General features: G+C 35.5%; 1 protein-coding gene across 1 annotated transcript; it reads right to left on the bottom strand.

The window, feature by feature from the left end:
• Window positions 1–1,134: 1,134 nt before the first annotated feature.
• On the bottom strand, window positions 1,135–17,609 carry LOC123527944 (thymidine kinase 2, mitochondrial-like). The gene is made up of 11 exons (XM_053523575.1): window positions 17,485–17,609; window positions 17,127–17,183; window positions 16,009–16,067; window positions 15,259–15,336; window positions 14,649–14,702; window positions 13,516–13,605; window positions 12,546–12,619; window positions 8,649–8,737; window positions 6,736–6,815; window positions 5,510–5,593; window positions 1,135–2,832 (listed from the first exon to the last, which is right to left on the bottom strand). Exons 2-11 carry the CDS (start codon window positions 17,170–17,172, stop codon window positions 2,734–2,736), a joined length of 753 nt encoding a protein of 250 aa, XP_053379550.1. The 5' UTR covers window positions 17,173–17,183; window positions 17,485–17,609; the 3' UTR covers window positions 1,135–2,733.
• Between the last annotated feature and the right edge of the window lie 1,481 nt (window positions 17,610–19,090).

The following is a 19,090-nucleotide window of genomic DNA, read 5'->3' on the forward strand; positions in this document are numbered from 1 at the left end:
ACAGGGCAAAAACAATATGACATAATAATTATACAGTGGTCCAAATTTCTACCACTTCAAGAAGTCTATTCAAATCATGTGCCCCCTCACCCCCCTTGGGGCCAGGGGATAATTTGAGCAATCTTGGTAAAGGATTACTACACAATGCTACATACCAAATATCAAAGCTCTAGACCATGTGGTTTTGTACAAGATTTTCAAAGTTTTCCTTATACAAGTCTATGTAAACCATTGGGCCAGGTCATATCTGACCCTAGGGGTTGATAATTTGAAAAATCTTGGTAGAGGACCATTAGATGATGCTACATACAAAATATCAAAGCCCTAGACCCTGTGCTTTGGACAAATAGATTTTCATTTCTTTTCCCTATGTAAGTCTATATAAACCATGTGACCCCCAAGGGCGGGGCCATATTTGACCCTATGGGGATAATTTGAACAATCTTGTTAGAGGACCATTAGATGATGCCACACACTAATTATCAAAGCCCTAGGCTCTGTGGTTTCGGAAAAGAAGATTTTTAAAGATTTTTTCCATATATAAGTCTATATAAACCATGTGACCTGAAGGATGGGGCCATATTTGACCCCAAGGGAATAATTTGAACATTCTTTGATGAGAACCACTAGATGATGCTACATACCAAATATCAAACCCATAGGCCCTGTGGTTTTGGACAAGTAGATTTTCGAAGTTTTCCCTTTATAAGTCTATGTAAACCATGTGACCCCCAGGGCAGGGCCATACCTGACCCTAGGGAGATAATTTGAATAATCTTGGAAGAGGACCACTAGATGATGCTACACACCAAATATCAATGCCTTAGGACCTATGGTTTTGGACAAGATTTTCCTTTCAGTTGCCATGGCAACCTGAGTTCTGTACGGAATTCAATTCTTTGAAAAATTTAAAAGAAAACCATCCAAGGAACATCCCTGTGAAGTTTCATTAAAATTGGCCTTGTGGTTTAGGAGGAGATATTGTTTAAAGGAAAATGTTGACGGAAGACAGACAACCATTTACCACAATAGCTCACAATTTCTTGCTAGGATTCAAGCCCCTCACCTCTACAGTATGATGCTTTATCCCAGCCCCACTACCCAAGGACTAAACCAAATTGAAATAACATCAAATAGCATTTCATAACAGTACATTGAAGTATTTATTTCATATCTTCACGTTGTATTTATAACTAAGAACAAATGCTTAGATAACATACTATAGAAAAAAATAGCATACTCATCAGTGGAATAGTGAACACTATTTTATGCAATATCAATATGATTGCTTTTGTACCGGTATTTACCATATATTCTCTTTGCAGAGGTAGAATATTTTGAAAAGTATCATACATGAATAGGAAAAACAACATTCTGAAAATAGCAAAAATACAGTAACCATTATGTGTGTCCCTCATCAAGTTTTATCTAAACTTATTTCTACAGAGCTGTGACAAAGACAGGTCAAGTTTCACTAGAAATGAAATTTCTGAGACAACAACAAGCAATATAAACAAAATGAAACAAAAAATAAAATGTTTAATGCCTCTGTAGAACAAAACACAAGAATACTTATGTACATTCATGTGAACAGTATGTTTGTTTGTTTGTTTTGGGTTTAAGGCCGTTTTTCAACAGTACTTCAGTCATGTAACGGCGGGCAGTTAACCTTACCAGTGTTCCTGGATTCTGTACCAGTACAAACCTGTTCTCCGCAAGTAAATGCCAACTTTCCCATATGAATCAGAGGTGGAGGACTAATGATTTCAGACACAATGTTGTTTATCAAATAGTCATGGAGAACAAACGCCCTACCTAAGGATCGAACTCGCGACCTCGCAATCCGTAGACCAACGCTCTTACCTACTGAGCTAAGCGGGCGGGCGAACAGTATGTATTTATACAGAATCATAACAACTTTATATTGACGCGCACCATGAAAAAACCAACATACTAGTAGTGCGTTTGTGGCCAGCATGGATCCAGACTTGCCTGCGCATCTGCGCAGGCTGGTCTGGATACATGCGGCTCATATATAGACATTTACTGACTTTCTGTATTAGAAATAAAATAGCTTTAGAGAACACAAGAAAGAAAAAACACATTTCGGATTTTCATTTCTTCAAACACAGAAATGCTGTGACACATGTTTTCCCACCTACTAATAATATGGCATTTTTGAAGGGGTGGAGAGTAAGAGTCTTGCCGACGCAATTTAGGTCCCAGCTTTTTGTAATGGAGGAAAACCTTACATGAATTATTTCAGGCTGTGGCAGGTACATGGGTAAAACCTCTGATCTTCCATAAACGAGGAGCAAATGGTTTGAAGTTGTGACTTTAACCTACTCAAACACAGAGGTCCCGAAATCATACTGTGGCAGTAAATCAATGCAAGAGTGGATTTCTTTAGAAAAAAGAACACAAAAGGTATACTGAAAAGCAAAGCAGAAAAAAAAATACATCAATACACTTAACATTACATTATGACAAAATAAGACCAAGTATCTATATATACATGTAAATGCATTGCTCTAAACTTTCTAAACACCAAGACTGACTAAATAATGTTTTTAAAACTTGAAGACAACTAAAATCTTTGAAAATACATAAACATAGAGAACACCCTGTAAGAAAATACTAGTCTATAGGACGGTCATACATTCATAGTTAAAGCCATTCTGTGGAGAATGGTTTTACGTTTATATCACAACCAAAAATTGTGGAGTCAGTCAATCATCTATAAACAGGCTGTTTTAGATATGAGAATATCTGTGCTTGAATACTGTGCAGTCTATTCTTGATGGTCTGTATGTCGTTGTCACCATTCACAACCTGTCATTAAGAAAAATGATAATAAGTACATTATTAAGTGTTTACAGTAGTTTGAGCTCTTGATTTTATAGCAAGCTAAACAACACTATTTATTCAGGACTCAGAGTGTCAATATTTGTTTTTGTGTTGTAATCAAAATTTTCCCGCATCCGCACAGTCTGGTCAGGATCCATGCTGTTCGCTAACAGTTTCTATAATTGCTATAGGCTTTGAAAGTGAGCAGCATGGATCCTGACCAGACTGCGCGGATGCGGAGGCTGGTCTGGATCCATGCTGGTCGCAAAACCACTATGTTGGTTTTCTCATGGCACGGCTCATTTATGCTTTGTCCTTACATAGTCTGCTGCATATATATGCAGCTTAACAACACCAAAATTAGTTCTCAATGTAGTTAACTTTGAAATCATTTATATTTGTGAGGACTAATTTTTTTGTTTGATTTCATAGAGGCATCAAACCACAACAAAATCTCGATGAAGAAATGAAACAAGAGGGTCATTGACCCTAAAGCGCTCACCTGTGTACAAGGCTTCAAGTGTGTTTGTATAAGTACAGAGTTAGGTTTCTTCTATGTTAGCCTATATTATATACACATCACACACGCTTTTGAACCTTGGGCAATAAGTTGAACAATTATGGCAGACATTACAAATCTGATATCACACCCCAAATATCAAGGCTCTAGCTATTATTGATTCAGAGAAGAAAAGTTACAACATCCCCTGGCAGCCATGTTTTTAGATGAATCGGAATAATTTGAACAATCTTGGTAGAGGGTCACACAAGAACCATTTGGCAAAAATATTTTAAAATCGGGCCAGCAGTTTCACATAAAAAAGATTTTTAAAGTTTCCACTATATACATATAAGGAAAAGTGACCACGCCCTCTGCTGGCCATGTTTTTGGACGAATCAAAATAATTTGAACAATCATGGTAGAGGGTTACACAAGGACCATTTGTGTAAAAATATTTTAAAATCGGTCCAGCAATTTCACATTAAAAAAGATTTTTAAAGTTTCCACTATATACATATAGGGAAAAGTGACCACGCCCTGTGGCGGCCATGTTTTTTGACAAATCAAAATAATTTGAACAATCTTGGTAGAGGGTCATACAAGGACCATTTGTGTAAAATCACTCTAAAATTGGGCAAGCAGTTTCACACAAGAAAATTTTTAAAGTTTTCACTATATACATATAGGGAAAAGTGACCACGCCCTCTAGCGGCCATGTTTTTTGATGAATCAAAATAATTTGAACAGTCTTGGTAGAGGGTCACATAAGGACCATTTGTGCAAAATTATTCTAAAATTGGGCAAGCCCTCTAGCGGACATGTTTTTTGATGAAGCGGTATAATTTGAACAATGTTGAAAGAGGGTGACATAATGACCATTTGTGTGAAATTACTTCAAAATCGGACCATCCATTTAGGAGGAGATGTTGTTTGATATTTTTTCTATTTTTAGCTCTGGAAGCCCATATGTACAACCAAGCTAAACAGTTTGAACAACCTTAGTAGGATACCACCCAAGGAACATCATGGCCAAGTCTCATCAAACTCCATTCAGTGGTTTTGGAGGAGATGTCGTTTAAACACAAATGTTGACAATGGACGACTTTACACATGGATGCACGGACAACGGACACAGCATGATCACAATACCTCACCATGAGCACTTTGTGCTCAGGTGAGCTAAAAACCCTTCATTTTGCCCACCAAATTTTTTTTATTGCACCAGGTGTTTTAATTTTGATCTCACAGTCAGACCAAATTTATGGCCCTTAATTTTGTCAAAAATACGCATAAAAAAGGCCTAACCTTGAGTTATAAACAGAGAGGGGTGCAGGTGGGTGCACCTGTGTGCTATGGACAAAATAGTTTTATATATGCAAAAGGTGAAATTCATAAATTCATTTCCACTAAAAATAGCTGTAACAGACCATGTAAATTCATGATCATCACATTTAATGCTCTACAGTAAAACAGTTCCTTGTCTTGTTTCATTTAAAGACAAACCAGCATATTTTAGGTCATATATTGACTTTTTAGCCATTTAAATGGTGCAATATCAGGCACCTTCAGTAGAATCAGTGACTTTCCGTATGAGCCACGCCATGAGAAAACCAACATAGTGTGTTTGCGACCAGCATGGATACAGACCAGCCTGTGCATCCATGCAGTCTGGTCAGGATCCATGCTGTTTACTTTCAAAGCCTATTGCAATCAGAGAAACCATTAGCGGACAGCAGGGATCCATGCAGATGCGCAGGCTGGTCTGGATCCATGCTGGTCGTAAACGCACTAAGTTGGTTTTCTTGTGGCATGGCTCATATGAAAGCTGGATGGCTTCCTCACACTGAAGAATTCTACACCCACAGCAAGGTTTTAAACCCACAACAATGAGGGGCATGTACCTGGAAGTAAGTTACCTCAATCTCTTGGCTACAGGAACCGCAATTTTCTAACTTTCCCGAAGTAAATACAGTAATGAAAATCAACACTCTTCATCCTGGGCTAAAGCGGCTGTACTGTACAAATACAGTCTTTAACTAGCCAATTCAAAATTTTCTTGTTAACAAATCAAAGAAGTTTAGTTTTCATTTTAAAAATGGACGTTTCAAAATTACATGTACTAAACAGTAAATTCATTTGAATGTTTAATTAAAAACTCACGAGCACAGGAGGTCGTATCACAGATGTGTTTTCAGTGTCCAGTAACCATTTTTCATGCAGATCATGCAGCTTTTGAAGATAGTCCTGCAAACAGAGAAATAGTTTATAGTTAATACATAAATTATTTTAGTTCGATTGTGAAGGAAGTTCTACGACATATCAATCACTTTCATCACCTCATTCCCGATAGAATCCATCGCCATGAAGGTATGAGAGAAGAGGCCAGTTACCCTTCAAATGCTGAGCACCAAGTAAGGGAGCCACTGGTACCATTTTTCATGTCTTCGATATGACGCAGCCGGGATCGAACCCACGACCTCCCACACTCGAAGCAGAGTAAGAGAGCTACATTTATCATCAATTCTGATTTATGTGCTTTTCCCTGACCAGTAAGTAAAACCAAATCTTTGAAAATCAGACTTATGAAGCTATTTTTATACTAACACATGCTGAAATAAATTCTGCACCACAAAAACATATTTATCACCAAAAAAATCCAAGACAGCATATTCAATAGCTAACTAAATACTTATCAAACCAAATGAAATAAATGTATTTTGTTTATCTCTTTTGTTTTAATAAAAAGCTTATGATTTAGTATGTTCTGATAATAAAAAAAAACAAGAGCTGTCACTAATGGTGACAAATGCCCCCGCAGTGCCTTGACCTTTGACCTGGTGACCTTGACCTTTGACCAGGTGACCCCAATGTCAGTAGGGGTCATGTACTCAATAATTACTATCAGCATGTGAAGTTTGAAGGTCCTAGGTGCAGTGGTTCGCGAATAAAGTGCCTTCATGCAAAAAGATTACATTGTGATAAACAAACAAATGAACGAACAGACGGACAGTTGAAAACTAATATGCCTCCCTTAGGGGGCATAAAAACAAGCTTTTGTTTGAATTTCTTTTCCTGAAACATTGTAGATAGCTTCAACATGGCAAGCAAAGTCTGTTTCTATTAGTCATTTTTACAGAATTATATAAAAACATAAATTTGGTAGGTCAAATACTGGACAAAGTCATTTCCTTGGGCTAAATTTTACCAAGGTAGCCTAAGTTGCACCATTTGATTACATGATCACATGTGACTCATATTTTTAGGGAGTTAACATGTAGCAGAGCCATGTTTTCCTTCCCTTAGACAAAGTATGCTTGCAGGGTAATTAATCACTTTATGTGATAGCTCTAGTTTGCTTTAGTTATAACAAATGTTAACATACATACCATGGAAACTTTCTGTTCTTCATATCTATTTCTTGCTTTAATTCTCTCGTAGCACAGCTCTGGAGATGTCCGTAGATAAACTGAAGTATACAAATTCATGCTTTTTAAGAAACCATTTTATATGTACATAATTACATAGTTCTAATGTGATTTCATTGATGAAATTTTATTTAGCTAATTATTATGAAATCTACTGACCTAAAAGGCATAGCATCCTTAAGGATACATCGCTCAACTGGCAACAATAAGAGATTTGGTACATCATTAACTTTTTACAGTACCACTTTAGACCGATACTTTGTAATCTCAAAAGCTCTTTCATTTTCTGACCATACGCATGACTGTAACTTTTACATGGAATATATATAGAGAGTTTCAAGTCCTCAATCCACATTACTGAAAATATAACTAGATCAATAAATCTACAATTTACGTCACTTGACAAATTCAAAATCCCAACTATACCCTCTGTAACATCAATGGCACTACCTAATAAATCCACTGTAACATCATTAACAATGCATGATGTACCTGCTAAATCCACTATAACAAAACTGACAAAAGTCACATACATAACAAATCCACTGTAACATCACTAACAATTGTCACATACTTACTAAATCCACTGTAACATCACTGACAATTGTCACATACTTACTAAATCCACTGTAACATCACTGACAAGTGTCACATACTTACTAAATCCACTGTTATTTAACTCCATTGTAACATAATTGACAACAGTCTACATACCTTCTCAATCTACTCTGATATTATTGAAATAGTTCACATGCTTACAAAATTCACCTTGACATCAGTGTATTTTATAAAGCTACAAAATCCAATGTAACAGCAGTGATGACTGACAATATAATTCCATGTACCTACAAAACCCATTGTAATATCATTGTGTTTGATATCCCTACTAAATCCACTATATCATGGCTGACAATATTTAGCATACCTACTAAATCAACTGTAACACCAACAGATTTCATTTTACCTACTGATTTACTCAATCCACTTTGACTGCCAGTATTCTATATTCCTACTAAATCCATTGTAACATGATAGTGTTTTACATATTCCACATACTTACTAAGTCCGCTGTAATGTCACTGCAATAATATTTCACATACCTACTAAGTCAGCCGAAATGTCACTGCCACAACATTCCACATACTTATAAATCACTGACACAATATTCCACATACCTACTAAGTCCGCTGTAATGTCGCTTACATAATATTCTGCATATCTACTAAGTCCACTGTAACTTCATCGAGACATTATATCACATACCTATTGAGTCTGCTGTAATGTCAATGACACAATATGCTAAACACCTACTACACTCACAATAACATCACTGATACAATATATATCCCTTACTTATTCAATCTACTGGAACTTCACTGACTCAGTATTCTACATATACCTACTAAGTCCACTGTAATGTCACGGACATAATATTCAACATACCTACTGAATCCACTGTCACAATATTCCACATACCTACTAAATCCACTGAAATGTCACTGACATAACATACTAAGTAAATATTCCACATACCTACTAAGTCCACTGTAACATCATTGTCATAATACTCAACATACCTACTGACATGTCTGACATGATATTCCACAAACTTATTAAGCCCACTACAATGTTACTGACATGATATTCTATATACCTTCTAAGTCCACTGAAACATCACTGACATAATATTCCACATACTTACTAAGTCCACTATAACATCACTGACATAATATTCCACATACCTATTAAGTCCACTTTAATTTCACCAACATAATATTCCACATACCTACTGAATCTGCTGTAAAATCACTGTCACAAAATTCCACATACCTACTAAGTCCATTGCAATGTCACTGACAAATATATTCACATACCTACTAGATCCACTGTAACATCATTGCGACTTGTCACGTAATCAAACCACTGGGTAAGTATGATATACTCTATATCTGACAACAGTCCCCTAAAACGAAAAAAACAAGAGCTGTCTCCATAGGATGACACATGCCCCCGATGGCACTTTGAATGAATAGTTATGGCCAATGTTTGACCTACAGACCTGGGTCTTGCGCGCGACACGTCATCTTACTGTGCCACACATTCATGCGTAGTTATTTTAAAATCCATGCATGAATGACAAAGATATGGACCGGACACACCCATCAATGCACTATCATGAAATATGACCTTTAACGTCTAAGTGTGACCTTGACCTTTGAGCTACAGACCTGGGTCTTGCGCGCGACAAGTCGTCTTACTGTGGTACACATTCATGCCCAATAATTTTAAAATCCATGCATGAATGACAAAGATATGGACCGGACACGCCAAGCTATCATGAAAAATGACCTTTAACGTCTAAGTGTGACCTTGACCTTTGAGCTACGGACCTGGGTCTTGCGGGCGACACGTCGTCTTACTGTGGTACACATTCATGCCAAGTTATTTGAAAATCCATCCATCGATGACAAAGATATGGACCGGACACAAAAATTGCGGACAGACTGACAGACGGTTCAAAAACTATATGCCTCCCTTCGGGGGCATAAAAATAACAACCTGTTAATATTGTCAGTCTAAGATAAATAGTTTACACGATTAAACAAGAGGGTCATGATGACCCTGGATCGCTCACCTGAGTAATATGAGCTACATGTTCCAAATGTCAAACTGATGATAAAATACTAAGAAAGTCAGTAGGTCACATTCATGGTCAATGAAATTCAGTTTAACAATTTGTGTGAAAAACTGTGTATGTCATCAAAATTTCAAGGCTGTATCTTAAAAAACAAGAAAGTAGGTCAGTAGGTCAAGGTCATAGTCAATTGACATCATATTACTTGGGGTCACCAGGTAATTATAATTAAACAGTCTTGGAAATAGGATTAGATGATTTTTAAGTATTTTTCCGATATAACTCACATAATAACTAAGTGACCCCAGGGCGTGGCCTCTTTTAAACACTGGGGCATAATTTGAACAATTTTGGTAGAGGACTATTAGACAATGCATCATACCAAATATCAAAAGCCTAGGTCGTATGGTTTCAGACAAGAAGATTTTTAAAGCTTTTTCCTACATAAGTCTATAAATAACTTTGGACCCCCCAGGGCAGGGCCTCTTTTCACCCAAGGGGTACAATTTGAACAATTCTGGCTGAGGACCATAAGACAATTCTACAAACCAAACATCAATGGTCTTAGTGTTGTGGTTTCAAACAAGAAGATTTTTAAACTTTCTTTCCTATATAAGTCTATGTAAAACTTGTGACCCCCGGGGCGGGGCCATATTTGACCCTAGGGGGATTATTTGAAAAATCTTGGTAGAGGACCACTAGATGATGCTACATACCAAATATCAAAGCCCTAGGCCATGTGGTTTTGTACAAGAAGATTTTCAAAGTTTTCCCTATGTAAGTCTATATAAACCATGTGACCCACAGGGCGGGGCCATATTTGACCCTAGGGGGATAAATTGAACAATATTGGTAGAGGACCACTAGATGATACTACACATCAGATATCAAAGCCCTAGGCCCTGTGGATTTGGACAAGAAGATTTTTAAAGTTTTTCCTTTTAGCTGCCATGGCAACCAGAGTTTTGCATGGAATTCAATTCTTTGAACAATTTGAAAGGGGGTCACCCAAGGATAATTCCAGTGAAGATTGGTGTCATTCTGCCCAGTGGTTTTCAAGAAGAAGATTTGTTTAGAAATTGCTGATGCACGACTGACGACGCATGACGCAAGACGGACATCAAGTGGTCATAATAGCTCACCTTGTCACTTCGTGACAGGTGAGCTAAAAACAACAACAACCAAAACAACTACTACCTATCTTCCATAATCATGTCCGATAACAGACTAGAACAGTTCTGACTATTTTTAATATTTATAACAGGCTAGAATGGAATTCAAAACCCATCTACAGTCAAATTTCCATTGCTTGAACTCGACAGGACTGGCAAAATTTGTTCAAGTTATCAGTAGCTCAAGCCATCAAACAATATACAGTCGACATCATACTTGCGACCACCTCTATTAAGCGATTTTTGTATTAAACGACCAGTCAAAATCCCTCCCGAACGTTTTTAGTACATAAATTTATTCCATTAAACGACTTTTTTATTAAACGACCAGGGACCACTTTAACGGAGTCCCGACAGGAAAAAAAGTATCTATTAAGCAACCTTGTACCAAATTCCTGCCGGGTTTTTCTTCACCTGTGTAATGAGCGAGTACATTTTGCACCTACCTGGATGCATTTAACCTTTGTAACAGTCGAACTGACGAACAATCAAGTTATAATTTTCAGTTTGTAAAATTTATATACATATATGTATGCCCATGATATATACAGTTATATTAACAGTTAAAAATATCTTTTCTCTTCTCCTGACTGAAATTCATTAAGAGACCACTCCAATAAGAGACCACTTTTAGCAGTCCCTCAGGCGGTCTCTTAATACAATGTCGACTGTACATAATATAGAGACTTTTAGGCCTGGACCTGGCAATGAATGCAAATGAGGGGCGGTGCTCAAATTACCCGAGTCTGAGGGAACGAAATTTGACTGTATAAAGGTGTTAATCTGGTGGTGGGCAAAACAAATATTTGTACATTGTTTGTGTATGTGATCGGAATTTTTGATCTTTAAGAACTTTTTAAACAATGTATGGATTTTAAAAATTCAAAAAGTTTTGAAATGTTTACAATTTTATATTTTTGTATTCAAATACCTTTTCTAAATGATTAATCGTTTTAAATGACATATGAGCCGTGCCATGAGAAAACCAACATGATGGGTTTGCGACCAGCATGGATCCAGACCAGCCTGCGCATCCACGCAGTCTGGTCAGGATCCATGCTGTTCGCTAACAGTTTCTCTAATTGCAATAGACTTTGAAAGCAAACAGCATGGATCCTGACCAGACTGCGCGGATGCGCAGGCTGGTCTGGATCCATGCTGGTCGCAAACCCATTATGTTGGTTTTCTCATGGCACGGCTCATATAATTTTAGTAGCGACGTAGTGATGTTCAAAACTTTTAGAAATACGCTGCAAGTTAAGCGTTCATAATTATTCCATTTTATTTCGAAATAATTAAAAGTGAGTAATAAATTGCTTGTTTTATAAACTTTCCATTGTTAAAACAATTACTGATATAATTTGTGTTTTAAGAAAGTTTAGACCATTAGAAAAACATCACTGTTTACGAAAGACATTGACGGTCGGCGGCCCAGCCGATCACTGTCTTATCATTTCAAAAAATAGAAAATACACTGGATTTGTATACAAACATGATCTCTGTACTAGACATAATGAATAATGAATAATTTCATACATTGTACAGACTAACTTCCACTTTCTTAAATAATACAAATACAAAATCATTAATTAAATGGTGGACTAATTTTTGCAGTGTTCATTTTTCATCTATAAAATTAAATCTCAGCCAATGAAAAAAACTCCTGTTTATTTTGTCATGGAAGTTTGAAATCTACAAATTAAAGTCCCTAGCTCAAAAGTTGTTCTGACCTTATCAATGGAATTGAATGCCTGTGAAATGATTTCAAAGTATTTTCAATACATGTATTCAACTGCACTGAAATGTTCTATTGGATTCTGATACGTGTAAAAATCTTAACATACCCGGTATATCTTAAATTTCTTTCAACAAACCAAAATAATGTTTGCTACACAATGAAAACTGTCTTATAAATCTTTTTTTTGTATACATGTAGTTGTTGAATTAAAGAATAAAGGACTTACCCCTGTTTTAAATTTTCAGTAAAGCAGTACCTGGCACTGTAAATTGACCTTTCCAACATCCTCACAGGTTTTACCTGACAATAAATGACACCACTTTGACAACCAAATTACTTTGAAAAAAAAAACAAAAAAACTTCAATCATACCTACTGTAAAATACTTAGCCATGTTTAAGCTTAAGTTCTTTTGTTAACCCTTATCATGCTAGACATGACTGATTCTGCTTTTGCGACCAGTGCTGATCATGATCAGCCTGCACATCCATACAGTCTGATCATGATCTGCACTGCTTGCCATTCAGTCAGTATCTTTTAGGTAAGCACCCCTTTAAACAGTTAATGGTACTTACCAAATCGAGAGATGGACAAGTTCATTACAGAAATTATGGGTCATCTACCTGAAGGGTGAGCTTATTTTTTATATATGTGGTAATATTACCAATTATTTATTTTCAATATATTACATAAATTAAAAACACTCTAAAAGCATAACCAAAATAAAAGCTGATTTCGAAACAAAATTTAACTACATATGACTGTTGTCAATCAAAGTGAACGATAAATGCTAGGAGAATATTATGTGGCCTTTAACCCTAGCCTGCTGGTGGAAACTGATTCTGCATTTGCGACCACTGCAGACCAATATCAGCCTACACATCCATGCAGTCTGATCATGGTCTGCACTGTTCTCCATTTAGTCAGTATCTTTTTGGTAAGCACTCCTTTTAACAGTTAATGGTACAGTCCAAATTGAAAGATGGACAAGTTCATTACATAAATTTAGCAGGGTAAGGGTTAATGTACAAGCTGGAATATAACTGACTGAGTACAGAAACTAGGAAGGTTCTGCTAAAATAATTAGTACAGCTGACCTTCCAAATATTACAATTATATTTACAAATTTTATTTAAAACATTTAATATGATCATATTTTTAAACAAATTTTATATCTTAAGAACATAAAATGCAAACCTGTGGTTGTGTGTGACGCTCTAACAATGTCAGTAAAACAAGAGATTGGAATGACAATGCCCAGCGTGCTGGATCGGCATACAGGTGTGCCTAAATAGACAAAAATAAATCTGTCCTTTACATCAGTAGTTTTTCAGTACAAACAAAAACATACTGTACATGTTACAATTCAAGGTAATCATTATAATTAGAAAAAAATAAGAGAAAGATGACAGAAAAAACCTCACTGTCATTCTTTACTGAACCCAGGATAATCGTCATTGGCAATGCTCTTGTCAAATAACATATCTAAACCAACTGATCATTTTATCAAAGGGTCACTTATAATGAAAACTGCAAACATGACTGTTGACTAAAAAGCAAAGCAAGCAAACTCTCTGAAGTGAATATCCCCCATCCCCTCCACCCCGCCCAATAAATTGTGTTTGTGGAAGTGGGGACAATATTTTGAAATATATTTAACCTGTAGATATACACAAGTGACGTAAATGTACATTAGGATTGTGCCATGGTTTGTTAGTTCTTAATTTTTACCAAATCTAGGGTAAAAAGTCTGCCCTATAGTGACCAATATTTGTAGTTAGTTTCAAGAGGTTACTTTTTTTGTGGGAATTTATGAATTTTAACACAATTAAAGGGCAGTTACTCTGCACTAACTGAAGAGATCCTGAAGAAAGATATGCATACACCATAGTGATCTATATTTGTATTAAACCTATTGAAGATCAATCAATGGATTACTTTATTATAATGGGGATTTATTGACTGTAAAACCTTACTTTTTCAAGTTTTACAAAATCAAGGGAAAAACCGTGTGTCTACTGGGTCAAGAGGGATAAAGCTAACAGTGAACTTAGGTCATGTGCTATTTAGTAATCATGACTTGTGATGTTTGGTGATTCTAGCTACAATGTAAAAAAACTTTCTTTTTTTTCAAGGGGAAAAACTCTGCTTTTACTGGATGAAGGGGGATAATACATTAAGTGACAAAGTCATGTGCTAATCAATAATTATGTGAGATTTGGTGCTTCTAGCTGAAATACTTGAGAGAACAATAATTATTATGGAACTTTGCCTCATAAGATGGTTTAAGGCAGCAATAGGCACAAGTAAATAATTGTTTTACAACTCACCAGCGGATTTTGTCCACCAAAATCTCTCCATCGCTGTACAGGCTCGCCATTGGTCTACAATTAAATAACTGTGATATATAATTAAACTCAAATTTTGATGAGTAAAATTATAGAAACAAGTAAATACTCTTAAACATGCTACAGATTTTATGGAATTAAATAACTTTTTGAAATTATAAAGCTGTATTGAGATTGGATAACATCTTGTACTTAATTCAATGTTCATTAACATAATATGTGCAACATCAACATAAATATTTGGATCTCAAACATGTACATAAAATCATTCTTTGAAACTGCTATAAAATAATCTAATATACCCTTACAGTTACTCAGACCTCATATATTTGCATGATGATTATGAATTATCTTAATGCAAGTATATGTGACTCATGTCTTCACACAGATCTTACAACTTAAGAGCTTGACAGAAGTTGAAGAGGACAGAATTTAATGGTGAAAAATCCCAAGTGTTTGAGGCTGGATTCGAACCCAGGTCACACGGGTGATGCAGTTGTCAGAGACTGGTTTTAAATGCGAGTCTATACATAAGCGACTGTAACAGAGAACAAAAGTCTTCTTTTTACGACATATAATTAAGAAGATTTACCTCAACTAGTTTGTCAAATTTCTGAAATTGCTTTAAAAATGTAGTTTTTCCACATCCAATATTGCCTTCAACACAAACCTGTAATAATTTGAATTAAAGTCATTAAGAAAATTGGGAACCTGTGGTTGAGTGAAAATTAACTTAACTGTGATAGGCAATAACCAAACATACTTTGCACATTTCCGTAAAAGATCGAGTGATTTATATTTCTTTCAAACACAATAAATTTCGTATAAATTCATTACTATTTTAATGAAAGAAATATAAAAAAAATCACAATATTATACTACTAATTAGATATTGAGTATTATCTTTAACCGAGATCAAACCGTGAACAACAAAATTGACACAAAGTGACAGCTGATTGCCAATGATTACTGGCCATTTGATCGTAACAAAAGGGGATCACACCTTTGGCTATCAGTTTTTATTGTAGCTCATGTCGTTTTGTCGTTCTTGTGGTGAAGTCAGGTGAAACTTAGCAATCATGTGTTTCTCAAAAGTCGAGTATCTTCGGCGATTATCGCCTAAAAATGATTGGTCTTGGAAGAAACATGGCTGCTTAAAGGGGTCAAATATGGCAGTCAAGAGGCAATTTCATGGCGACTGGCCACGGACGGGAGGTGGCCACTGAATAAAGTGAGGAAATAAGGGCAAATCCGCTGAGGGTGTCATAAAGTGACCGCTGAAGGAAAGTTACCGCTGATCGGAGGTGACCGTTAGTACAGGTTAGACTGTAATTATACTTACAGTGATTTTGTTAAACAGCTTTGTTTTTGTTGAGAATGATCTTTCCTTTCCACACAATTCTGTTAATAAAAAATAATCTTTTGACAGAAATACAGATGTGCCATTCTGTTAAATCATAAAGGCAGTGGCTAGAGAACTGGAATCGGTTCCCTAGACAGTGAACTTATTTGTCCGGAACCGGTACTCCAACTAAAATACCGTGCTTAGAGTAGGGAACTGGAATTGTATAACACTGCCAAAATCCACTCATTTTCTATAAGTAAGTACCATGCATATTATTATCTTAATTAATTTTACCGTTCCCATTTATCTACGTTTACTGTCTGCCAAAGTGTGTATACTCGTCACATACCGTGTCCGCCATATAAACATGATAAATTGGAATGATGTGAACTAGTACGAAAAAAATGTGAAATGTGAAAACTACTTTGTCGTTTTTAAAAGTTATTTGTTTTAAACATGTACAGTGTTTAAATTATTTTTTAAAAAAAGAGAATCAATTTGTATTTGCATCATTACATGTTTATAGATGTACAAACTACATTTGTAATTTAATTGCCATTAAAACTTCTTGCAGATTACCTGATCACTTTATACACTAGTTTGTAGCACCTCGGCATTACACGTTCAAGGATATGTGATCAATATTAATTAACAGAAATTACATTGTTTGTTTTAATTGTTTCTTTTATTGTATAGTACCTTTTAAGTTTAAATTTCAAGTTTATTTCGGCTTGCACCAATGCCGACGATTTCCTCATTCATTAGTAGTATGTGGCGAGTACACTTTTGGAGACATAGTAATCATGGTAATAAAGATAAATGAAACGGTATAGCTAGCTTGCTGATATGGTGAAAATAAATAAGGTAATAACTTGCATGACACTTACCAAAAGAAACAAAGTGAATTTCGACAGCTTTATGCATAAAAATAAAAGTTCCCTAGCCTATGCAAGGTAAGTTGGCTACAGAACCGGTTCCGGACAAATAAGTTAGCTGATTCCAGTTCTCTAGCCACTGCCAATCATAAAATCACCCAAAAATGCTTATAAATAAAACTTATAATAAACATTACATTAACTCTAAATACAAAAATACTTTTTGATGCTAACACTTACCACAAACAGGTCTGCATAAGAGTGCTGCTTTCTGAATGAGTGACATTCTGCACCTTCCTGAATAAAAGATGTGGAGTCAGCAAAAATTGGAGGCAAAGAATATGTATATTTAAATTTAACTTAATTTTGATATGCAACAATCGTAAGAGATATGTATGTGACTAGAAATAAGCACAATGCTTTAGGGCAGGAATATGCTTACTGCTGGCATTTGTAGCTGACTTTGGACAATTTACTTTTTCATCCGAGAATGGCTATGTCCGGTAACTAAGCATTACAAGTAAACACATAAATCGACTGAATATATTAAATAAAACGGCTGCAATGAACAAAGTCACAACAGTAAATAACTTCCTACCAAAACTATTCAAAACCTTCCACAAAATAAGCTGTCACAGGACCATTTCAGCAACAAATGAAGTAATTATGAAATAAATCGATGGGCGCAGACATTTTACAAAGTGATTAACGACTAAAGGGACGCAATGTTCTTTCCATCTAGCATATTTATTTTTATAGCTCTTTTTATTTATTTTTATAGCTCTTTGGCCGAATGACACTACGAAATCAATCTGAAAATCAAGTTGTGAAAAAGCACACGAAAAATCCATATTCTAATTATCTGGGAAAGTCGTGCGCACGGTAGCTGTAACTTTCTAATCAATATCTATGTTATTAATTCTGCACGTTTGGTTCGAAATTTTTTCTACAATGTAGAATTTGATTAAACTGTGATTTTTCAAAACTTCAGAATATGCCTAGAAAATTCAGCAAATAAAAAAAGATAGGGTCGTGTGCTTGATTTTTTGCTAGACTGATTTGAAAAAAAAAATAGACCTCACGCAAATTTTCATAATTAAAGTCGATCTATGGAAAAATCATAACTTTCATAACCTTTTCGCGAGTAGAAACTTTTTCTACAATGTAGAATTTAATGAAACTTTTAATAGTTGTAAATTAACATATTGCCTATAATGTGGTGAAATAAAATGTATTCATAACTTTATCATGACATCACAGTACATTAGGGGTTCTAACTGACCAATCAGAGAGCTGCATTTTCAAGTACCTGCCAGTTTCCACTTGGGTATAACAAAGTATATTTACAATGAACATATAGTGACTTTAGAAACAAATATCACAGCATTTTAGAAATCAAATTAAGATTTTTCACTGCTCATGTCCCAGATGATGCTACAAACGACAAAACTTTGAAGTTTCATTGAAATATCATATCGATTTAATAGCTTTATTTTAGTTAAAAGTTTGAGATTTTACACAGGGAGTCTATGATAAAGTCCGAGTAAAATGTAATCAATACCCAAGTGAAATAAGTATCATTCCACAATGTTTTGGACATGTTAAAATTATGAATAGGTCCGTGTGCTTAATTTTGAGATACTTGATCATGATGAAAGTGAACCGCACTTTTCACGCTAATTTTAAGACATTATTTTGAATTTTTAATGTGTCGGATGTTTTAATATCATATATTAACTTTAGAAAGACAGTAACATGCCATTGTAATAAATTTTTTCTTAGGTTGTTATTAATTCATATAATGATTTTCATTTCCGTACGCCGAATCCAGGCTTTATTCCACGTTTTCCGGATAAATGACGTTATGCTATCACTTCCGGTTTATCAAACGTGCAGAACTACCTTAAGGTAACATATATATATATATATATATATATATATATATATATATATATATATATATATATATATATACTCAGATGTAGATGTAGTTTTCTAATGCGTGCACTCGACCCGGAATAACTCCATGCAGACTGGATATATTATAATGTCTCACAAGAAGAATAAGCACTCGTTCTTTAGCGGAAGAATATTGCGTTCCTAAAGTCGCGCAATAATTCCGCTGCGGAACTCGTGCATTTCCCGATGCCCGAGGTAAAATGTCCTGCTCATGATGTAGTATGTCGCGTGCACGACCTTGAAAA

Source organism: Mercenaria mercenaria, chromosome 14 (genome assembly GCF_021730395.1).
Source record: "Mercenaria mercenaria strain notata chromosome 14, MADL_Memer_1, whole genome shotgun sequence".
Taxonomy (NCBI): domain Eukaryota; kingdom Metazoa; phylum Mollusca; class Bivalvia; order Venerida; family Veneridae; genus Mercenaria; species Mercenaria mercenaria.

Bases quoted from the DNA above. Each gene is read 5' to 3' on its own strand.
- LOC123527944 (XM_053523575.1), bottom strand. From the start codon at position 17,172: ATGTCACTCATTCAGAAAGCAGCACTCTTATGCAGACCTGTTTGTG. The intron at 16,068-17,126 runs GTAAGTGTTAGC...TTTTATTAACAG, and splicing joins CTTATGCAGACCTGTTTGTG to AATTGTGTGGAAAGGAAAGA. The intron at 13,606-14,648 runs GTGAGTTGTAAA...TTGTCTATTTAG, and splicing joins TTGGTGGACAAAATCCGCTG to GCACACCTGTATGCCGATCC.